The sequence below is a fragment of the Ovis canadensis genome, chromosome 15 (genome assembly GCF_042477335.2).
Source record: "Ovis canadensis isolate MfBH-ARS-UI-01 breed Bighorn chromosome 15, ARS-UI_OviCan_v2, whole genome shotgun sequence".
NCBI classification, from domain to species: Eukaryota; Metazoa; Chordata; class Mammalia; order Artiodactyla; family Bovidae; genus Ovis; species Ovis canadensis.
The window spans coordinates 48,731,545-48,756,720 of NC_091259.1; the positions used below are offsets into that span (position 1 = coordinate 48,731,545).

Sequence of the window (25,176 nt, forward strand, 5' to 3'; positions counted from 1 at the left end):
ACACAAACAGATATATACATGCATGCTTTTAAAACACAAATGTTCAGATAGAATATATATGCTGTTTTGAAATGTCTGTCTTCACTTATATACATATAATCTTTCCTTGTCAAGTTTTTTCTAACTGATCATTTTAACAACTGAATAGTATTTTATTACATGGATTAATAATAATTTGTTCCATCAATTTTATTTTACTGACTCTTAAGCTAGACTTTTTTTTACACTCTGGAAATAATTTTATGATGAATACCTATGTAAAATTTTGTGCATTTTTCTGTTTCCTTAAGCTTCCTAGAAGAATTTCTGGGTCAATCACATATTGCTCTTAAATTCAATTCTAGGATAACGTGAACAAGCTTTGGTCTTCTTTAAAGTTCTAAGATAGCCACAAGTAAATTCTATTACTTTAGACTCAACCTCCTGGTCCATTTTTCAGTCCGAACTTTATCTACTATATGGCTATCATCCATGGATTACATGTGAATTTCTGTTACCATGAATGCCAACACTAATTACACTGACGCAAAATCTCTTTCCTCCTCTTGCCTCCCAATATGCTATGCAGAGTGGAAAACTGACTGGTTAAGCCTTTGCCCAAATCCCATCTCAAAGAACTGTGAACAAATAAACTAGCTGTTTTAAGCCATAAAGTTCTGGGGTAGACTGTTTCATAGTAATAGGTAACAGAAATACATTCAAGCACATGCAAGCGCTGGCTGGGAAAAATATGTGATAGCATTAGTGATGGTGGCTGGTAGTGGGAGGGTGTCCATTTAAATACAACACCCAACATTAAGGTAAAGCATCTGAACACACATCTTAATTTAGGGAAGGGAGCACAATTTTCAAGTTAGTGAAAGTTCTATAATGAATGAGAGACAACAGTTAAGAAAAAAAAATTTGAAGTTTCAGAAAAGCCTAAGGCATGTCCCACTTGAGAAAATATTTCATCTATGTCTGGTGAGCTATTAGAGGCATAAAATTCTCTATAAAGAAAATCTAGTCAATTACAAAAAGATACAGAGTATAAATTAAGACTACTTACTTTGTGGGCAACTCACAGTAATATTACATTTGTGAGAAAAAGGGGACAGTCAACAGGAGTTATATTAACACTGTAAGCTAAGAGAGTGATCTGTCTTTATGATCTCTGTAGAAACAGATTTCCTAGCAAAGCCTGAAAAAAAGAGTCCTTGAAAAAACAAACAAAAATGATAGTCTTATTTACAAAAGGTAAAATATACTGGGATAAAAACACTGCAAATATTGGTCCAAAGATTAAGGATCACTGTCAGAACATCTAGAGGTGGTCGACACAGACAGTCCTTCTGCCTAAGACGTCTCTGAGTCTGCTAAAGGGATGTGTGCCTCTCAAGTCGTCATCTCTCTTATTCCTGGCATTCTGAACAGTTCTAAGTTCAAATCTGTGTTCTATGAAGTTAATATCATAGTAGTTGTTTCATTAAAAAAAATTCCTACGTATTTCTTACTAAAAAACACAAAACGAGGTGCATAATTAATGCATATACTTAAAATGGTGTTCACACACAGAAAAGTTAATATCAAACAAAATTCAAAGCTATCAAGTTTAAGATTTTTCTAAGAAAAAAATTAATTTATGAAGAATTTTAAAATATTAAGAAAGGACCTCTACACCTCTAAATCTGTTAACTCATCTTCTCTCAGGACTTTCTTCTTTTCAATGTTATACTATGGTTATAAACTTAAAAATACACACACACACACACACACACACACACAGTCCATTTTATCTACTTCTTGATAAAGAAACTGCTATGAACTAAGAAATGAGGCCTTAGAAAATTACCCTTCTGGGTATCCACAGTTCATGGTTAATACACTGCCACAAACTGGAAAAAAACAACTGACGGTGTAAATATTTTTGCTGACTGAAATTTATTAAATTTATCAGCCTCATTCAGATTGTCCGTTTCTACCTTAACAAGTAACAATTCCTGGGGGTACTGCTGGGAGTCTTAAACGAGAAAAAGATTAATTTATTTTTAAGATCCTCCCTCCATTTTATTCTAACTCCCCACCAAACTCTAATGTATTTTCTAAGCGGTCTCTTGCCACAGATCACCTGGAGAGAATAGAAGAAATTAAATAAAGAACTTTGAGCCTAGAGATAAAGGAGTCTGAGTGAAACGAGGTATTAAGTAAAGGTTAGAATGGGATGCTACATCAGAGGAATGTTTTAAGTTTCTAGTGCATACAGGTTGTTTTTAATTTCTATTTAAGTTTTCAAGTTAAGATTTCTGGGTCTTAACTCTGTAAATTATTAAATGACTTAATCTCAGCACTATTAATATTTCAGAAAATAAATATATCTGTATAAAACAGACAACTACTATTACCCAAAAGTCAAAACAAAGGGTTCTATAGTTTTTTACATCATTTTCCCACCTGATTCATTTGTTAAAGACAAGGTGCTATCAGACATATATTCATTTAAGGTGACTTGTTATTAAAATCAGGTAGAAATAAAATAGGCAACCATAAAACTTAAGACATGCCTTGTTATTAAACAAAAATACTAACATGCTGTTACTTGCTCTGCTGATCACACTAAAGCAATTACATCAGCAGTCTACCTGTAAAAATTTCTTCTTCATTTCATCAAAGATATTTTGTCTGCATCTCCAAAACACATCCTATGGTATATAAGAACAAAATAAATTACAAATCATTTCTTTAAAATAAAAAGATAAGACAGTGAAATGAGAACAATTAACCTAAAGGCATTTTTGCAACAAAATATGTGTGAATTAAAGTATTATTACACCATCTAAGATTTTATGCATAAATTATATTTGTAATTTTAATCTTAAGCCTCAATTACTCTTGAAAGTTACTGAAAGCCTATGTTATGGTGATAAATATAATATTAACATGGAAAACAACCACATTTTAACAAAGAGTGGTAGCTTCATAACTGTACAAATCAAATATTCTAAGTCACATATTTTCCTAGTTTTATTGATATAATTAATGTATAACTGTAATAGTTTTAAGGTGTACAACATAATGACTTGATGAAAGTATATATTCCAAAATGATTAATTACTACAGTAAGTTTAGTTAATACCTATCATCTGACAATAGTTACAATGTTCTTATCCCTGTGATGAAAACTTTTAAGTCCTATTATCTTAACAATTTCCCACTATACAATACAGTATTGTTAACTACAGTTATCACACTGTATATTACATTCAGAACTTTTAAGTAGAAGTCTATACCAGTTATCTATAGGATAACCTATAATCAAGACATAATCTCTTGAAAAATCTTGGTTTAACATTCCATACTTTTTCTGTATAAATTTTGTTTTTCTCCACCTTCTTTAATTAATAAAAGGAAACCAACATATTGTTTTAAAAGGTGCTTTTTATCATTCACAGGCTTCCCTGGTAGCTCAGTTGGTAAAGAACCTGCCTGCAGTGCAGGAGACCTGGGTTCGATCCCTGGGTTGGGAAGATCTCCCTGGAGAAAGAAATGGCAAACCACTCCAGTATCCTTGCCTGGAAAATCCCATGGATAGAGGAGCGTGGTAGGCTGCAGTCCATGGGATCACAAAGAGTTGGGCATTCACAGTAGCTTAGATACTATTCTACATCAATTAAAAATTTTTACAGTTTTCTTTTACAATAGAAATATGTTTCTACTATGATGGTAGTACATATTTTTTGACAAGCAAGTCTAAAATAACTCCTATAGCACTTATTAACAATTTGATATACATCCTACTAGATCCTCTGCATTCTATGCATATTAAAAACTATTAACCAAAAGAATCATTCTGAACACCATCATTTAAATTCTGTTCCTTTCCCCTCAATACTCACTCATCTTTCTGGGCCAAAACACTGAGTTTGAAAACTGCAGTGTTCCATTATACAGTCCAATCAAAGTTTATTTAACTATTCTGTTAATGGACATTCAGATACTTTCAAATTTCTGCTATTGCTTTGCTTATTTGTACAGTTTTCCCTAAGATTACGGCCTAAAGAAAGAATTAGTATATCAAAGATTACATATTCATTTTTATGATTTTTTTGATACCTGGCACCAAAAGGCTGAGTATTCCTTCCACAAATAAGAATTAAACTACAACTATCTGTCAAACAATGTTTTAGGTGCTGAGAAAATAGCGGTGAATAAAAGCCCTTGCCTTCAAGGAGTGGACATTGTACAAGGGAATTCAGCAATAAACAAATCTAAGGCATCAGGTAACCACTAGCCTCAGAATCTCTCCATTTCTGTACACTGTACATGTGATGCTCTTCCTTTAGATATCCTTACCTTCTTTTCACAAATTTTCACTGTGGTGGCTTTACACTTGATCTTAGCCAAAAGGCCAGGAAGTGATGTGTGGTGGTGCACAAATTCTTTGACATGCCTCCCAGCAAGATTAAGAGTCTAATTCCAGTTCCTTTTAATATGGGCTAGCCAGTGTGACTTTCTATGATACATAACATTACTTTCAAGACTGGGTTAGAAAAGGCAATAAAGCTTCTTCCTGGCTTTCCCTCAGATGCTCATCCTTGGAATTTGGCCACTATGCTGTGTAGGAGCCAAGCAGCCATATGAGAAGGTCATGTGTAAATGTTCTAACCACAATCCAACTGAGATGCCATCTGGCAACTAGCATCAAGCACCATACATGTGAGGAAGCATTCAGATGATTCCAGCCCCCAGACTTTCAGATGCCCCAACTGACGCCAAGCAGAGCAGAACAAGCTGTCCCTGTCCAGGTCTGCCCAAGCTGCACATCCATGAGCAAAAGTCATTAAGTGTGTGGGTATGCAAAAGATAATCAAAAGAGCCAATTTCTCAAACTCTCTTCTCACCATTCAATTTAAAATCCCAATCCTCTTCACCTCCCTTTCTCGCTTCAGGTTTCTCCACAGCACTTTAGCCACTTGATATATTTATGTTATTATTTATTGTTAACTCCAAAAAACTTCCACTATGAGCCAAAATGAAACAGCAGATTGAATTAACCTTCTCCACCTTAAACAACTAAAAAGAAGAGATGAAATATATGAAACAATAGTTTAAAAATATTAAGTAACAGATAACACAGGACAGTGATCCCTGTGAAAATAGAAACGAACAAGGTAAGCTACCTTGGCAGAAGAACCCAGCTAGAGTTCAACAATCTCCCTGAGCTGAAAAGAAGAGGTTAGAAATTCAAGCGGGCCAATTCAGCGAGAATTTACAAAGCAGAATACTGAAGAGGTGAAAGATATGCAAATGGCATGCTCCAGAGATATGTAATGCTCATGCTCCCTGAGTATTCAGTGGAGTACTCATCAGCATATACATGTGAAGAATCTACCTAGGCAAGGCAAAGAATCAAGGAAAGAATCCCTGAGCTCACTTCAGTTCCCACCAGCCAGAGTAAAAAGAAAACCATAATACATAGGCATCAGTCAAGAGCAGACAAAAGAGTGCTGTCTCAGCAGTGGAACCAAATCAGGCCTAATCTAAAGGTTATTCTGGGGGGCTTCCTTCGTGGCTCAGTGGTAAAGAATCCGCCTGCCAATGTAGGAGACGCAGATTCAATCCCTAGTCCAGGAAGATCCCACATGCTGCAGAGCAACTAAGGCTGTGTGCCACAACTACTGAGCTTGTGTTCTAGAGCCTGGGAACCGCAACTACTGAGCCCACATGTCCTAGAGTCCGTGCTTCGCAGCAAGAATGAGAAGCCCACAAACTGCAATGAAGAGTAGCCCCTGCCTGCCACAACTAGAGGAAAGCCGGAGCAGCAACAAAGTGCCAGCACAGCCAAAAGTAAATAAAAAAATAAAAATACAATAAAGGCTATTCTGGGTCAATCTTAAAATACTAAAAAGCAAGCCGCAAAAGGCTCAAAATGTTTACAAGTAAATTCACATTGTCAGAGAGCAAAGCTCAAGAATATCTATGGAAACAATATACCCAGCGCTCATCAACATAAAAATCACAGTATTTGGAATCCAATTTAAAATTAAGAGGCATGCATCAAAGTAGGAAATGATGACCCATCCCTCATGAGTAGAAAAATCAATAAAAATTAACCCAGATATAATACAGATGATATAATTAGTAGCAAGAATATAAAAAGTTTTAAACTATACTCTGTATTTTAAGAAGGCACAGGGAAGTATGTAAAAGGAAACAAACGAAAGATCTATTAAAGATTCAACTCAGGAGGAGGCAAGATGGCAGAGCAGAAGGAACTGCACTCACGTCTTCTCATGGAAACCCCAAATCACAACTAACTGCTGAATGACCATCGACTAAAACGACTGGAACCTACGAAAAAAATGACACTCTACATCCAAAGACAAACAAGAAGCCACAGTGAGATGGTAAGAGGGGTGCTCTCACAATATAATTAAATCCCATACCGACCATTTGATGACCTACAAACCGAAGGATAATTATATTTCAGAGGTTCTCCTACAGAAGTGAGTTCTGAGCCTCCCATCAAGCTCCTCAGCCTGGGGCTCTGGCATTGGGCGCATCCCCCAGTGCATCTGGCTTTGAAGACCAGCAGGGTCTGAGCGCAGGAGCTGCACGGGTCTGGGGGAAACAGAGGCTCCTCTCTTGGACGGTGCACACAAGAGTTCACATGCAAAGATTTCACAGGGCAAAGCAGTGACTCCCTGGGAGCCTGCGCCAGATGCGCCTGCAGATGTTAAAGGCTCTCTTGGGGAGGCGCAGGTTGACTATGGCTCACTGCGGGAGCAAAGACACTGGTGGCAGAGGCCCCAGGGAATATACATCAGCGTGAACTCTCGTGTAGGTCACCATTTTGGCACCGAGACCTGACCCCGTCTCACAGCCTGCAGTCTACAGTGCTGAGACCCCTCAAGCCAAACAACCAACAGGGTGGGAACACGGTACCACTCATCAGCAGACAGGTTGCCTAAAGTCTGTCCTGAAGGCACAGCCACCTCTAAACACACCCCCTAACATGCCATACCCACCAGAGGGACAAGAACAAGCTCCAGGAAGCTGGAGTAGCAATACTCAAATCAGACAAAATAGACTTTAAAATAAAGACTATTGTGAGATAAAAAGGACACTACATAATGATCAATGGATCAACCTAAGAAGATATAAATCATAAATATCTATGCAACCAGCACAGGAGCACCTCAATATATAAGGCAAGCCATAAAAGGAAAAATTGACAGTAACACGATAATAGTGGGGGGCTTTTTATATCAGTGGACAGATCATACAAACAGAAAATCAATATGGAAAAACAGGCTTTAAATGATGCATTAGATCAGATGGACTAATGGATAATTACAGAACATTCCATCCAAAAGCAGCAGAATACACATTCTTCTTAAGTGCACAAGGAACATTCTCCAGGATAGATCATCTGCTGGGCCACAAAGCAAATCTTGGTAAATTTAAGAGAACTGACATCATATGAAGCATCTTAGACCACAGCACTAATGATCAGAAATCAACTAAAAGAAAAAAACTACAGAAAAAAACAGACACATGAAGGCTAAACAACATGTTACTAAACAACTAATGGGTCACTGAAGAAATCAAAGAGGAAATAAAAAATACTTGGAGACAAATGAAAATGAAAAAACAATGATCCAAACACTCTGAAACACAGCAAATGCAGTTTTAAGAGGGAGATTCACAGCAATACAATCCTACATCAGGAAACAAGGAAAATCTCAAATCAACAACCTACCCTTATCCAAAGCAACTAAAGAACAAAAAAGTCAAACACTAGTGGAAGGAAAGAAATCATAAAGACGAGAGCAAAAATAAAAGAATTAGAGACAAAGAAAACAACAGAAAGAGTAATGAAATTAAAACTTGGTTCTCTGAAAAGATAAATGAAACTGATAAACCTTTGCTAAGTCACCTCAGTCATGTCCGACTCTGTGCGACCCCATAGACAGCAGCCTACCAGGCTCCTCCATCCCTGGGATTTTCCAGGCAAGAGTACTGGAGTGGGTTGCCATTGATAAACCTTTAGCCAGAATCATTAAGAAAAAAAAAGAGAGGGGTCAAATCAATAAAGTTAGAAATGAAAAAGGAGAAGTTACAACTGACACCACAGAAATACAAAGGACAAGCAACTGTAAGCCTATACAACATTTTTGAAATGATCAAATATAGAAACGGAAAACAGATCAGTGATTGCCAGGAATTAAAGGGGCTGGACTGGGAGAGGAGTGAGTGCAGCTGTAAAAGGGCATCGTGAGAGACCCTGGGGAGATGAAAATGTGCTGTGTCTTGACTGTATCAATGCGAATATCCTGACTGTTATACTGCACTACAGTTCACTTGATATTACCGTTAGAGGGAACTGGGTAAACAGCACACAATGTCTCCTTTCTATTTCTCAGAACTACAGGTGAATCGACAAGTAACTCTAAATGGAAAGCTTAATTTAAAAATAATACACCTGCCTATTCTACTACTCTTCTACCTCTCTTTTCCTAGATACTAAAAGAGGATGGCCTTGGAGTGGAACAGGGGTGTTACTCCTGAGAACGTGGCCCTCAGGCTGGTTACAATCCCAATTCACACTATCTGGGCAGTAAAAAAAAAATTACTTTGAAAATGGTTCTAGAATAGTAGTACTCTGAGATAAATGGCAGAAACAGTCACAATTTTCTCCTGGAAGAAGCTATCTGTATTCCAGAGCTCAAACAATTTCCATAAAAATTATTCTTGGGACTTTCCTATCGACCCAGTGGCTAAGACTCTGTGCTCACAATGCAGGGGGACTAGGTTCGCTTTGTAGTCAGAGAACTAGATCCCACATGCCACAACCCCACTCGATGCGACAAAGACCGAAGATCCTGTACTCCACACTTAACACCCAGCACAGCCAAATAAATTAAAGAAATTTTTTTAAAGTATTCTCATAATCACAACACAAATGAACAGCTCCAAAAAAATTTTAAACCACTAAATATATAATGAAAAAGGAATCATGAGGGTCAGCAAGGAATAAAACACAGCAATGACATATGAAAATTTTTTCAATATTGAAACTATCAGCAACAGGGGCTTCCCTGGTGGCTCAGTGGTAAAGAATCCACCTGCCAATGGAGGAGACAGGGGTTCTATCCCTGGTCTGGGAGGATCCGACATGCCACAGAGCAACTAAGCCCGAGTGCCACAAGTACTGAACCTGTGCTCTAGAGTCCAGGAGTCACAACTACTGAAGCCCGTGCACCCTAGAACCCAAGAGACACTACTGCAATGAGGAGCTTACACACCGCAACTAGAGAGCAACCCTTGCTCACCACAACTAGAGAAAAGCTCGTGTGGCAATGAAAACCCAGCATAGCCAAAAAATAAAATGAAATTATTTAAATTTAAATTTTATGAATTATAAAAACAAAGTTTGAAACTTGATAGTTTCAACATTATAAAACATTATAAAAATCATAAAAAGAAACATGTATAACATGTTTCAAGAAAGAACAAAGACCTTAGAATTCATGAGTAGACGTTGGCAATTGCAGACTTTTCTTAAAATTTATTTTTAACTGGAGGATAATTGTTTTACAATGTTGTGTTCATTTCTGCCATACAACAAAGTAAATCAGTTATAAGTATACATATGTCCCCTCCCTCTGGAACCTCCCTCCCATGCCCCACCCCATCCCACCCCTCTAGATGTCAGAGAGTACTGGGTTGAGCTCCCTGGGTTACACGGCTAACTTCCCATTTGCTCTCTATTTCACATGTGGTGATGTGTATGTTACTCTCTCAATCTGGCCCGCCCTCTCCTTTCCCTGCTGTGTCCCAAGTCTGTTCTCTATGTCTGCATATCTATTCCTGACCTGCAAATACGTTCATCATTTTTCTAGACTCCACAGATATGTTAATATATGATATTTGCTTTTCTCTTTGACTTACTTCACTCTGTATAACAGGCTCCAGATTTATCCACCTCATGAGAACGGACTCAAATTTGTTCCTCTTTACAGCTCTTTATAAATGGAGTAATACTCCATTTTTATACATATACCACAACTTCTTTATTCCACTACTGGGCATATACTTGGAGAAAACCATAATTGAAAAAGACATATGTACCCCGAGGTTCACTGCAGCACTATTCACAACAGCCAGGACACGGAAGCAATGTAGATTTCCATTAACAGACGAATGGATAATTAGCAGACTTATAAAAGCACCAAACAGAATTTCTAAAAAAAGAGATCTGTCACTGCAGGACTGCAAACAAAAGATCTAATATTTGTATAACCCAAGTCCTGTAAGCAACGAAGAAAGAGAGTGAGCCTAAAAAAGCATTCAAAGAAGTAATGGCCGAAATCATCCCAAATTTGCAAAAGACAGGGAGTTCCCTGTGGTCCAATAGCTAGGATTCTGGCTCTTTCATTGTCTGGTCCTGGATTCAGTCCCCAGTTGGGGGAACTAAGATCCCACAGTATGGCCAAAAAGAAAAAATGCAAAATGCAAAAGACATAATAAAACTACATAATCAAGAAGCTGAGTGAATCCCAAAGAGGATAAACCCAAAGAAAATTAAAGAAAGATACATCTTAATCAAGCTCCTTGAAAACTAAAGACAAAGAGGAAGATTTTGAAACTAGTGAGAGAGAAACACCATCTATGAGGGCAAAACAATCAAATGTAGCATGTTTCTCATCAGAAATGACAGAGACACAATATTTTCCAAGTGCTGAAAGAAAAGGACTGCCAGTTCAGAATTCTGTTTCCAGCAAAAATATCCTTCAGGAATGACAGGAAAACCAAAACATTTTCAGATGAAGGAAAACTAAGGGATTTGTTGTGGAGAGACCTACCCTAGAAGCACTGCTAAAGGAAGTTCTCTAAACAGAAATGATTAGAATGTTAAGAAGTCATTTTATATTTAAAATAAAATATAAATAGCATATTCTATGATAACATATGTGCCATTTTATATAAGTGATTAGAGTATTACCTTGATGACATGCTTGCATGCTCAGTCGCTTCAGTCATGTCTGACTCTCTGCAACCCTAAGGAGCCTGGCAGGCTCCTCTGTCCATGGGATTCTCCAGGCAAGATACTGGAGTAGGTTGCCATGCCCTCCTCCAAGGGATCTTCCTGACCCAGGGATCAAACCTGAGTCTCTTATGTCTCCTGCACTGGCAGGTGGGTTCTTTACCACTAGTGCCGCCAACACACATGCAAAACTCTAAACTACATTAATGATTCAGAACCAACTCAATGTGATGGTTGGCTTGTTTCCATAAAAAGCTACACATCACGGATGTCAAGTCTCCTGTCATTCCACTATCTATGCTGCAAAATCAAATTTAACCTACATTATTTCGGTTCACAAAAAGTTTTTAAAAAACGTGACCTTCTATGAGTGCTAAAACTGCCTACTGGTCTGGTCATTTCACTTCTGCGTATATAACCAAAAGAACGGAAAGCAAGGACTCAGATATTTGCACACCCATGTTCATAGCAGCATTATTCACTACGGCCAAAAGGCAGAAGCAACCCAAGAGTCCCATCGGTGGATGAGTGGAAACAAATATAATACAAACAGAGGAATAATATTAAGCTTTAAAAAACATATGACATATCCCACAAAATGGACAAACCATGAGGAAATTATGCTAAGAGAAATAACTCTGTCATAAAAGGACAATATAGTATGTTTCCACTTACATGAAGTACCTAGAGGGGTCAAATTCATTGAGAGAGAAAGCAGAATGGTGGTTGGCAGAGACTGAGAAGGGGAAGCGGGTGGGGAATAGAACTTATTGTTAAACGACCACAGTTTTGCAAGATGAAAAGATTTCTGTGGATGGATGATGGTAAGTAGCACAATGACGTTAATGTACTTAATACCCCTGAATTGTACACTTAAAAACGTTTGATGGGAAATTTTATGTTATGTATATTTTACCACAATTTTTTAAAATATAAAAATTAAAAGAGAACTTATGACTAAAATTTGTGGAAGCAGCAAAAACTGTCTGCAAATTGGGTTTCCAATAGTTCTGTATTACAGACACATAATATGCATGAAATATATTATGGATATATGTAAATATATGAACATGAAATTAATTCCTCTTTTTTTCTTTTAAACAACAAAAAAATTAGTTTTGCTTATTGATTAAGGATTTTCAAATAATTTGAGTGTATATATACATACATGTAGGGCTTCCCTGGTGGCTCAGTGGTAAATCCTCCTGCAATGCAGGAGACATGGTTTGATCCCTGGATGGGAGAACTTCTAGAGAATGAAATGACCACCAATTCCAGTACTCTTGCTTGGGAAATCCCATGGACAGAGGAGCCTGGCAGGCTACACTCCAAAGGATCACAAAAGAGGTGGACATGACTTGGTGACTAACAATGATATTTAGGTTGGTGAAAAAGTAACTGTGGTTTTGGACCATGAATTTTAAATTATTATAACTGGGTTCAAACATATCTTTATTAATCGAAATAGGAACCATTACAATCAACAAATTTTGCTATCAAGAAAAAGTTTGTTTATTCCTATAGCATTAAAAACCTGCGCTTTGGGATTTGATGAACTCTTGGAGAGCATTTTCTGCCTCTTGCTGGTCATGGAAGCATTTTCCCTGCAAAAAGTTGTCAAGATACTTAGAAAAAACGGTAGTTGATTGGTGAGAGGTCAGGTGAATATGGCGGATGAGGCAAAACCTCGCAGCCCAATTTCAACTTCTGAAGCATTGGTTGTGTGACATGCAGTCAGTTATTGGGCCCATTCTGTTGACAAATGTCAGCTGCAGGCGTTGGCAGTTTTTGGTGCATCTCAGAGATTTGCTGACCATGCTTCTCGATGTAATGGTTTCACCAGGATTCAGAAACTGTCATAGGTCAGACGGGCCGCAGAGCACCAAACAGTGACCATGACCCTTTTTTTGGTGCGAGTTTGGCTTTGGGAAGTGCTCTGGAGCTTCTCAGTCCAACCACTGAGCTGGTCACCACCAGCTGTCGTATAAAATCCACTTTTTGTTGCACTTCACAATCCAATCAAGAAATCGTTCATTGCTGTTGCACAGAATAAGGCGACAACTTAAACAGCGATTTTTTTTCTTTTAATTTTCCGTCAGCTCATGAGGTCAGCTCACTTATCAAGTTTTTCACCTTTCCAATTTGCTTCAAATGCCTAACAACCGTGCTGAGTTCTTCAGCAACTTCTCATGTATATATAGGTATTCTGAAATTTTTAATAGTTATCATTTAAACATACCACATTTCCTATTCTAAGTCCTATAGGAAATTCTCTAAACAAAATATATTCATTCAGGAAAATAACTTCATAATACATTATAGCTGATGCTTTTGGAAGCACAGTGTGCTCTTAAAACTTCTGAGTAAATTTTTAAAAGTTGAATTGATTTTGTAAACTCTGAAAAGTTTCTGAACTGATTTAAAAACATTTCTTTACTGCAAGGGCTTTTAACTATTTAAAAGGAAGTTTGATAATATGTTTAATTTGACAGTTAAGAAGCAATCAATCAAATGATTCGTCACACACAACATGGAACTATAATACATATTTAAAGATTTGGACATCAGATCAAGCTCTTTACAGATGTACAAGAAATTCAGAAACCTTAAGTGACATGCCTAAGGTCCCATACGAACACAGATCTCTTAAGAAATACAAATTTTATGATGACTTCATAATGTTGAAATTATAATTAAATTATAATTATAATGTTGAAATTATAATTAAAATTATAATAGTAGTATTTTTCCTCTCACTTTTACCCTAAACTATTCCCACTTTTGCCATACTTGTTTAATTGTTGTTATACTACTGTAACCCACTAATGTTGAGGTATCTAAACTTAGAAACTAAACAAACTACTCTAGAGGATGTACAGTTTGTCCTTTACTATTCCTGTTATCTTTATTTTTGATTACAGCTAAGTTTTCTTCTGTGAGTAGGCTGTTTTGATAAGCAGTGACTCAGCTTGTGATACAACTGACTTCTTTACAAGTTTTGAAATGTTCCACTGCATTATTACTAAATCAGAGTAGCTTGTTTATATTATCTATAATCATGCTTATTTAGAAGCATGGATAATAAATTTTATAATACTCTGAACATGAAATTGTCAACTAAAAAAAAAAGTTAAGGTTATTTAATACTATTTAAAGACTTTATTTCCTATTGGACTAGTCTACAGTGCAGAGTAATGTGATGCAGATGCAAAAACACTAGTCTAGAACCTTTAGGTCAAGGTGGCTACTTTCCTTTTAGCTGTGTAATCCTATGCAAGTCACTTATTCTGACTCGCAGGGTCCACAAAGAGTTTTACCAAAAATCAAAAGACAGAATATGCTGAAAATGCTCTACAAATTAAAATAATAAAATATATCATAAAATCATACAAAATATATTATCCTAGAACTATCAGTTACCCTCCTTATACCAGATTTACTATGTAATTCTCAACAACAAAAATACTTATGATTTATATTATTTACAATTTCAGAAGATCTTTTTTGAGTAATAGAAATTTCATCAGACAGGGAAAATCTCCAAACATCTTTTGTTTTCTGACTGCACAGCCTTCTTACAAAGTTTAAAAACCTACTACTGAAAAAGCAGCAAAAAAAAAAAAAAACCCTACTACCGGAAAGTTTATGTTGATTTATAATTTAGAGACAAATCCCTCATTCCCTTCTCCAGTGGATCTTCCCAACCCAGGGATTGAACCTGGGTCTCCTGCATTGCAAGTAGACTTCTGTTTGTGCCAGCAGCAAAGTCCATAATTTAGACACAAATCCCTCATTTCAGAGATAAAGAAAAAAGAAGAAAAGACCCAGAAAGGATAAGCAATTAATAAGGCAAAGTCAAACCAGTGAATTTTCTGATTCCCAAACTGTTGTCCTCTCTAGCAGTCAGCTAACATATGAACCTCTTTAAGGAGTCTATCAAAACTAGAGTCATACTTTGAATACAATGGCCAGTTTTCTCTATGTAAATTACCAACTCTCTTTAGAATAAGTACTCTTTTTACTCCTCTCTCTCCTAGCAGTACTAGTAAAACTTTAAATATGTAATATTCAATTAAAATATGATTTAAAAAAATCAGAATTAGTAAAAAACCTCAAGCACAAGAAAAGATACTCTACATCATTAGTCATTATAGGAATGCAAATTCAAACCACAGAGATCACTACACACTAACTAGAATGGTTAAAAAATTAAACGGAAAAATACTGACATTGCCAAGTACCACCCGGAGGCAGAGCAATTAGAACGTGCACACACTGCTGAGTGTAATGCAAAACGGTACAGCCACTTCAGGAAAGAAGTTGGGAGTTCCTTACGGAGTTAAACATGCCCTTACCGTAAGAAGACATTTGTCTATCAAAAGAAAAGCTGTACACAAATATTTGTAGCAGCTTATTCAGAATCACCCCAAACTGGAAATAACCCAAATGTCCATCAGTTAATAAATGGATAAATAACTGGCACTGGACAATAAAAAGGAAGCCTGTTAACACAAGCAATTCACATAGATAAACCTCACAGGTTTACGCTAGGAAGAAGTCAGGCCCAAAATGCTACATACTACTTGAATTCCAGTTACATAAGGAAAGGTAAAACATGAAGGCAGGAAACACATCAGCGGCTGCAAGGCCTGGAGGTGGCAGATGGTGTTAATTACAAGAGGCATGAGAAAACTTTTTTTAAGGTGATGAAGATGTTTTATATCTTGATTGTGAAGGTGATTATACAACTGTGTAAGCTTGTCAAAATTCATAAAACTGTACATTCTTTTAAAGGGGCAAATTTTACTGTATATAAATTATACATCAATAAACCTGACTTTTTTTTAAAAGTCTCATTCTAGCTCTTCCACTACCTGAGACATTAAGTTACGGAGCTTTTATAGCCTTCATGCTTCCTTCCCTAAAAATGAAGGATCTGTAATACCTAACTACGACCTCCCTTTAAGTGTTAAATCCTATTCTGAGTTGTAGAATAATTTTCTGTATCAAAGTCTATTTTTCTTAGAATTCTTTAAATCACATTTGGGTTATGTTAATGGTAAATAATGTAATAGTAAACAAATATTTCAAGATGTGAATTTAGAATGTCAAAATTAAAGCAAAGATATTTCTTAGATGTCTTTAATAAGATATTTCACTGTTACGTATCTAATTTTTCACCTATTTCCATTCATTATCACAAAGTGCTATAAACAAAGTAATAAATTACACAACTTCGTGTCAACTTAAAGGCAACCTAAACACCTAAAAGGGTAGACATTTTTAGCTATAAAACAGAAGAAATGTACATGAATTCATAGAGAGTTTTTGTATATTTACAAAAGCCATACGTATCTTTTATCAGATAAGTCATACAAAAATTCTACTTTTTACTGCAACCTGGAACTGGGGTTGTAATCAAGAGCTCCTTTTGGTAAAATTTTATTTGGAGCATTGGGGAAACCCTTGGGAAGATTTAATTAATTCCCTAATTAAAAACATTCCTTGTTAGTGTTCTTAGCTGCTGCTGTGGTGGCTGCTACCATTCAACAGTCTAGTATCAGTACCACTTCTAGCCTGGTAAAGCTGCTGAAAAAAAGCTAGGTAAATAGGGAGTTCTCTATACTATGGCTCCTAGAGCTTCCCTGGTGGCTCAGACAGTAAAGAGTGTGCCTGCAATGCAGGAGACCTGAGTTCGATCCCTGGACAGGGAAGATCCCCTGAAGAAGGAAATGGCAACCCACTCCAGTATTCTTGCCTGGAAAATCCCATGGACGGAGTTGCCTGTCAGGCTACAGTCTTTGGGGTCACAAGAAGCTGAACACGACTGAGCGACTTTCACATACATACATACCAAGACAAATGCCTGTAAAGCACTCAAGAAAGCAACCAGCTACAAATGTAGCTCACAAGAACACGCCTTATAGTGAAAAGGTGAAGAAACCACATTTTCATAAGCATCATACAGTGGCTGTCGCTGAAAATCGGAAGCACACATAACTTCTCACTTGCGAACTTCCCTTCCAGCATCAAGTGTGAGAAAATGTTCAGGACTTCAAACCAAATCTACACTACCAAGTGCAGATACCTTCACATTTCTGGAGGCAAATGAGACCTATCTAGTTAGCCTATTTGAAGATGCCTACCTGGGTGTTATCCGTATCAAATATGTAACTACTATGCCAAAGGATACGCTGCCAGCATGACTCATATGTGGAGAATGCACTTAAGATGCATTACAAAGGCAAACATTTTATTCTTAAAAAAACAACCAACCAAAAAAAAGTACCTAAGTTATACGACTGCAAATGAGGAGGGGAAAAAAACAACCGGTTGAGAGAATAGGTATTACAGCAAATTCCACTTTGCCCCATTTTCATTTGTGTGTAAATGTTTAATATTAATGCAGGGACACAAAACATTCATGCAAGTAAACAATGCTTCAACGAACCAGTTTCAATGAATTTGCTTATAACAATCATAAACAAATCTGTTAACTTTTTCTGCCAAAAAAAAAAAAAAAATTCCTGCCCACTCATGTCTACACAATAAAAACCTAAATTCTTATATGCATAAAAAGCCTTTAGAATTTTAAGACACAATGTGCAGAACTATCTTCTCTCATTCACCCCAGGCACGCCATGCATTTACCCCAAACTTTCTGTCACTTTTAAAATGCATTATAGATGTTAGTGTTTGAAATGTTATTTTTCCTAACTAAAAGCTCTTATCTTCTCTTTACTTGGCAGTCATCTTTTGCAACCCAATTTAAGCGTTCTCACAGAACCCCCTAAGTGAAGCTGGCCTTCCTCCCTTAGGGTCGCACTTTATTTCCACATTATGCATTTGTCTCTTTGTAAATTTTTGTTTCCCAAACTAGACTAAATTAGACTAGCATCTAGAACTAGGTCAGATTTCTTATTCATGTTTGATTCTCTGATCCATGGCAGCTACTAATTCAGTGCTTAACTGAATGAATTCAACAGTATTAGGAGCTACAGAAATCTACATTAAGAAAAATTAAAGTATATTTATGATGAAATAAAAACAGGTAATATCATTTGAAACAGGAAAGATATTTACAGTCAAACTACAATGCTTTGTTTACACTAGAAAATTTCACTTAGGCAATAAATGAAGGCCGTGGTTTTCCCAAAGTTACACCAAAGGTGCTAGACTCACTGTATACAGTGGTCACCAACCTTTTGGGCACCAGGAATCGGCTTCATGGTAGACAATTTCTCCACAGACGGAGGGAGGGGTGCGTGGGGGAGACTTTGTGTTTCACCTGGCACTCCCCGCCTGCTATGAGGCCCAGTTCCTAACAGGCTGCAGACAGGTACCTGTCCCTGGCCTGGGGTTTGTAGGGACCCCTGGTGTACAGAAAGATATAAGTCCAGATCTTTTTTCTTAACTATGTCACTTAGCCATTAATTTTTCTCTACTGGAAAGCCACTGTATTTCTGCTAATATGTGAACAACTCTGCAAGTCTTATGGCAATCACACAGCATCAAATTTAAAGCACAGTCATATTGTTGTTGTGTAGCCAACAAAGGTCCATCTAGTCAAAGCTATGGTTTTTCCAGCAGTCATGGATGGATGTGAGAGTTGGACTGTGAAGAAAGCAGAGCACTGAAGATCTGACGCTTTTGAACTGTGGTGTTGGAGGAGACTCTTGAGAGTCTCTTGGACTGCAAGGAGATCCAACCAGTCCAACCTAAAGGAAATCAGTCCTGAATATTCACTGGAAGGACTGATGCTGACGCTGAAGCTCCCAATACTTTGGTCACCTGATACGAAGAACTGACTCATCTGAAAACACTCTGATGCTGGGAAAGATTGAAGGCGGGAAGAGGAGGGGACAACAGAGGATGAGATAGTTGGATGGCATCACCGACTCAATGGACATGAGTTTGAGTGAACTCCGGGAGTTGGTGATGGACATGGAGGCCTGGAGTGCTGCAGTCCATGGGGTCTCAAAGAGTCAGACACAACTGAGTGACTGAACTGAACTAAGTCACTAAGTTGTGTCTCATTCTTCTGCGACCTCATAGACTGTGGTCCCACCAGGCTCCTCTGGCTACGGGATTTCTCAGGCAAGAATAGTAGAAAGTTAAAGTGAAATCGCTCAGTCGTGTCCAACTCTTTGCAACCCCCTGGACTGTAGCCTACCAGGGTTCTCCGTCCATGGGATTCTCCAGGCAAGAATACTGGAGTGGGTTACCATTTCCTTCTCCAAGGGATCTTCCCGACCGAACCTGGGTCTCCCATATTGTAGGCAACGTCTGAGCCCCCAGGGAAGCCCTGGAGTGGGAGCCATTTCCTTCTCTAGGAGATCTTTCTGACCCAGGGATCCAAGCTATGTGTCCTGCTTGGTAGGCAAAATCTTTACCATCAGTAATACAACTGACAAAATAGACAAGTTAATTGGTCCTTCTATTCATGTCAACTGGCTATACTCCAGTTTTCGAAAGTCAGAATTATCAAACACATTAAGTTCTCCCAGAAACAAACATTCTTAACATGGATCCTGCTTTGAAATAACATTTCACACTGAATCTTATAAACAAATAACCTGTTAATCTAGTAAGTTATTTCAACAAATATCTATATATTCTAAATCAATTTTTCTTAGGATCTTACCAGACTAGAAAGTTTCATTTAAAAGCTGTACTTTGTTATGTTTCAGTTATTAAAAAGCAGTAAAAACAAGTCTTACTTGATAATATAAAAAACCTATCAAATCTAACAATCATTTAGGATTTATGCTGACAGGTCATATCAGATCCATGACTTCAAACAACTAAGCATATTTAATAACTAAGACATGATTTCATTTTAATTTAATCAATACATATTCATGTATAGCATATTATGCTGGCCCCTAAACCAATACAGAATGAAGGTAATAATGATAATGAAGGTAGCAACATTTATTCTAACAGATAACACTTGTAAGAATGCTTATTAAGTAAAAGACACTCTATATGTATTAACTCATTATATTTTCCCAAAAGCCCAAGGAGGTAGTTACTAGTATCCACATTTAACTTAGGTACTGGGAAGTTAAATAACTTGCCCAAGGTCACAAAACTGGTACTTGAACCGAGGCACTCTGACTGTTGTGTCTTGACTTTGAATTAACCTATAATAAAGAAGTGTAATTTTTCAAATGTCAAAAGCTACAGCATTATGGCATTTCAGGGTTAGAAAAATGGTATTAGATTGGAAGAGGAAGATCAGGAAAGGTTTCTTATACTAATAAAAAGGGCTAGATTTGCTGTTTAGGTAGCATTTTAAAGCTTGCTTTTAAAAAGCATAAAAAATTCAAGACAGTTGCTTGGCATGACCAAAAAACATTTTTTTTTTTTTTAAATTTTAAAAATAAAATGTAAACCTATTGGGAATTACCTGGCAGTCCAGTGGTTAGGACTCAGCACTTTCACTGACAGGGCCTAGTTTTGATCCTTGGTAGGAGAAGGCAATGACACCCCACTCCAGTACTCTTGCCTGGAAAATCCCATGGACGGAGGAGCCTGGTAGGCTGTAGTCCATGGGGTCGCTAAGAGTAGGACACGACTGAGCGATTTCACTTTCACTTTTCACTTTCATGTACCGGAGAAGGAAATGGCAACCCACTCCAGTGTTCTTGCCTGGAGAATCCCAGGGACGGCAGAGCCTGGTGGGCTGCCGTCTACAGGGTTGCACAGGGTCAGACACGACTGAAGCGACTTAGCAGCAGCAGCAGGGGAACTAAGATTCTGCAAGCAGCATGGCATAGCCAAAACAGCAACAACAAACAAACAAGAAACACAACAAATTCAAGACACAGATCTCAGTAAGTTTCATACAAAAAGTAATCTCCATACAAAGAGTAATCTCTCAACACTCTCAACAGTAGGTTTCAGTGACAGTCTTATATCAATGAAAATGTTCATATCCATGGCTACTTTATTTTTTTCTAAGGCTTCATTGACTCTGTTACTATATTGCTTCTGTTTTACGTTTTATTTTTTCGGCCATGAGGCATCTGGGATCTCACCTCCCTGACCGGGGATCGAACCAGCATTCCCTACATTAATGGCAAGGCAAAGTATTTCCCACTGGGCCACCAAGGAATTCCCTCTATGTCTACTTTATGTATGCTTGGTTCAGTTTAGTTTCATTAAACAAAAGAATAGTGCAATTACTACTGTTCCCAAACCTGAGACAAAGTAAACAGAAGTATGCAGCAGAGAGGAGACATCTGTTTACTCACACTACAACTATATCCATCCCTTCTTCCATTATACTAACAGAAAACCAGGCTCAGGAAAAATATACATTAAGAATCTTGATCTAAAAGATCACATCGTTTTTGCCAATCATCTGCCATCACTGCTAGTCACAATCATTTTGCCAAAGACTAAAATAATTTTTATTTCAATGTTGATTTTTATTTATTTGGCTGCGGTGGGTCTTAGTTGCTGCCTGTAGAGATCTAGCTCCCTGACCAGGGATTGAACCTGGGTCTCCTGTATTGGGAACTCAGAGTCTTAGCAACTGGACCACCAAGAGAAGTCCTGCCAAGACTTTTTTTTTTTTAAACAACAGAGAAGGTTGGTAGAAAATTAGATTGTAAGCAGCAATACTTGGATAGAACACTTTAAAATCTGTGCAATAAGCCTCAGAAAGAACATGCCTCTGCATATCATGACACCTATTACGCTGTCTTAACTAAGTAAGATCCTCAATACCAATGAATTGGTTTTTAAAGTAGACGTCTTCTGGAACTTTAATTTACAATAGGTATTTGAAAATAAATTTAATGCTATGTTTTTCACAACTCCCTATTTTCAACCCAATCTTTTTTTTAATTTGGGCTAGGGTGGTGATGGTACACAAGTCCTCTGGACACACTGTGCTTCTCCCCTTTGTTTTGGCAAAAATTACAGTATCTGGTACTGAGAAACAAAACATTTATGTGACTAATTCAGAGAATGGAAAATTAAAGAGAGGCAACAATCCTAACAATGTACTTAAGAAAGTACTTAAATAGTTTTCATGTAAAAATCAAAGTTCACCCATTTAAAACTCCCTAAAAAACAGATGTTACAAAAATACTTCGTATTATTCACTCAGGGCAAGTGACACAGGACAGCATAGAGCACATCAGAGAAGAGCCACTAATGCAGCTGAATGTGGCTAAAACAAAACTGGCTTGGGGCAGGAGACAGCAAAAGCATTAAGCATTTCTGGTTAAAGAGGACAGAGTGAATGCAAGCAGTTAGCTCTAAAGCTTCCCAAAATATCTCTGAAACAAGAATAAAGAAAACTTTTAAAGAGCATAAATCCATAGGAAACCAAAAACACGATTTTAGAAGCTGGAAAGCAGAACAGGTGGTAATGACTCTTACAGCAGAGAAGGTTGAAACCTTTATTATTAGCCTAGACGAAAAACAAAGACACCTGGTTTATAGCACATACCACATTTACATTTACAGCAAAAGACCTCTAAACTCTTTGGAGAAGTGCTTGATTGTAGTGTTGAGGCAGCGCAAATAGAAGATGGGCTGAAGCATTATGTGGTGCCACAAATTAAAGACGTGCTCAAAAAGCAAGGATGAGCACAGATGCCAATCAGAAAGAGCTTCCCTGGCCAAGACTGCAACAGCTTGAGCAACAAAATTAGTAACAATAATTTGGGGTAATAATACAAAGAATAAAATAAAATCTGTAAGTCTACACTGATATAAATAAATAAGTAAATAAATGGGGGAGAAGGGACAGCTTCTGCTCACAAAAGAATTCCAATTAATAAATGAAGAAATGAGGGAAAGAGAAAATCTTAACAGTAGCAAGATCTATACGTGGATGCTAAAACTAGAGGGCAAAAGTTTAAGTAGAAACAGGATATCTGCATGGTCTCAAAGTAGTTAGTAATTATTAAAGAGGAAAATAGTAACTTTACAGTGGAGAAGCCTAGCAGAATCACCTGAACCCAGTGATCAAAGGTTAATATTACCAGTAGAATACGTCAACATCATGTCACCTCCACCCCCCTCCAAATGAAGCACTGAGAAGGACGTATCACTTCTGTGATATCCTTCTCTTTAACAACCTCTGTCTGATCTTGAGAAAACATCAGACAAACCCAAATTGACAGCCATTTTGCAAAAATGACTAGTACTGTTTAAAATGTCAAAGTCATGAAAAAGAAAAGTCTGAGAAAGTATCACAAGTAAAGGAAACTAAGGAGACATGACAACAAAATTTAATGAGGTATTCTGATTATTCTGGTATTATACCTTGGACTAAAAAGAAACATTAGTGGAAAACTAGTTAAATCTAAATAAATTCTATAGTATACTTAATAGTATTGTACTACAGTTAGTTTCTTACTTTTAATAAGTGTTCTATGATTTATATAAAATGATTATCATAAGGAAAAGCTTGGTGGTGGGTATACGGGAACTCCGTGTATTCCTTTTTCAAGACTTCTATTAAAAAAAAAAAAAGAAAAACCTAAAAGGCTCAGGAACTAGCTGTCTCAGATACTCTGGGAGCAAGAGTGAGGTCCAAGCTAGAATAGGAGATCAAAGTCTGCTTAAGAAACAGTCAAAACTTCCAGATCCTCTCTTTCCTACTCTTTGACCCTTTCTTGGCAAGAGACTAAACAATCTCAGGAGAGTATAAAACAAGGTATCTCTGGACAAGAGGACGCCAGGTGCAACTGAACTGGAAGGCTGCCATACTGGAAAGTGGCTTTCCAGGTGGTGCTAGTGGTATAAAACCCGCTTGCCAATGCAGAAGACTTAAGAGACCTGGGTTCGATCCCTGAGTCGGGAAGATCCCCTGGAAGAGGGCTTGGCAATCCATTCCAGTATTCTTGCCTGGAGAATTCCATGGACAGAAGATCCTTGCGGGCTACAGTCTAGGGCCACAGAGTCAGACTCAGGTCAGCAGGCGTGCATACTGAAAACTGCAGAATTAAATGACGTGTACTTGTGTACTTCATGATAAAACCCACATTCCCTTTTTGTACTCAACTCTTCAAGGAACAGACCAGAAATCTTTTCTGGGAAATCAATTCAGCACAAGAGAAAAACCTGTCACTGGGAGTCTAAGGAAATTGTCCAGACATATCCAATGAACAGGGAAAACCATAATCACTCACTGGCAGAGCTTCCATTCAGCTTTGTAAGGGCCCTCTTCTAAATAAGCACTGACTTCCAAGGAATACCAGACATCTAAAAAAAAAACATCTAATATAAAAGACAAAGCCCAAAGCCAACAAACAGAAAAAGGAAATTTGGAGAAAAGAGAATATTCAGAGAAGAAACATACCAATAACTTCCTAAGACAGAAAAGATATTATATCCATGAAACAAAAGAATATTATCATTTAAACTTTTTTAGGAAAAAAAAGTACTCGGAAATTATAAACATAATAGCAGAAATAAAATCTTAGTAGAAGAATTATAAGACAAAATTGAGAAAAATCTCCCAGAAAGCAGAGGAAAAAGAAAGAAATAGAAAATAGATGTAAACACAGAAGAAAATTAGATAAGCCAGTCAGTAGGCCTAACACCTAAACAACAGGAATTCAAGAGAAACAGAAAACAAAGGGGAAGAAACCAAAGAAATTACTTAAGGAAATCTCCTAGAACTGATAAGATAAATTTCAGATTGAATAAGACTACCCTGAATCCAGCAGAAATGGAGAAAAACAGACCTTTACACATAATCCAGAAATTTCAGAACTCTAGGGGAAAAGATTCTTCAAGCTTCCAGAGGAAAAATAAAATTCAAAATCTTTTAGGCATCTGATGTCTCAACAGCAACACTGAAAAAAAGATAGTAATGGAGCAATGTTTTCAAAATTGAGAAAAAATATTTCTGACCGAGAATTCCCTGCCTACCAAACTATCTACAAAGAGAACAGAAACAACATTTTAAGGCAAGTGAAGTCTCAAAAAATTATGGCCCATCCTGAAAGCTATTGAAAGTGGTCCTCCAAAATGAGAACACAAAGAAAGATGAAGGCATCAGGTTCAGAACCAGGAACTCCTAGACAGACCTGCGGGAAACTAAGATGATTATAAATGTAAATCTAAGACAACAGCTGCAGTTCAAGAAAATTCATCCAAAGAAACTGGCAGGTTTGAAC

The 25,176-nt window shown here is 37.3% G+C and overlaps 1 protein-coding gene across 6 annotated transcripts in view; it reads right to left on the reverse strand.

Moving 5' to 3' along the window:
• USP47 (ubiquitin specific peptidase 47) overlaps positions 1 to 25,176 on the reverse strand; it is a 102,370-nt gene that overhangs the window by 69,495 nt on the left and 7,699 nt on the right. For 2 of the 6 annotated variants that reach the window (XM_069554373.1, XM_069554375.1), the window contains exon 2: positions 2,619 to 2,678. The exons of 3 other annotated variants lie outside the window; for them this stretch is intronic. In XM_069554373.1, the coding sequence (XP_069410474.1) occupies positions 2,619 to 2,678 (60 nt within the window). Of the gene's footprint in view, positions 1 to 2,565; positions 2,679 to 25,176 lie in introns of all 6 variants that reach the window. One more of the 6 variants, XM_069554378.1, reaches the window with a different exon arrangement.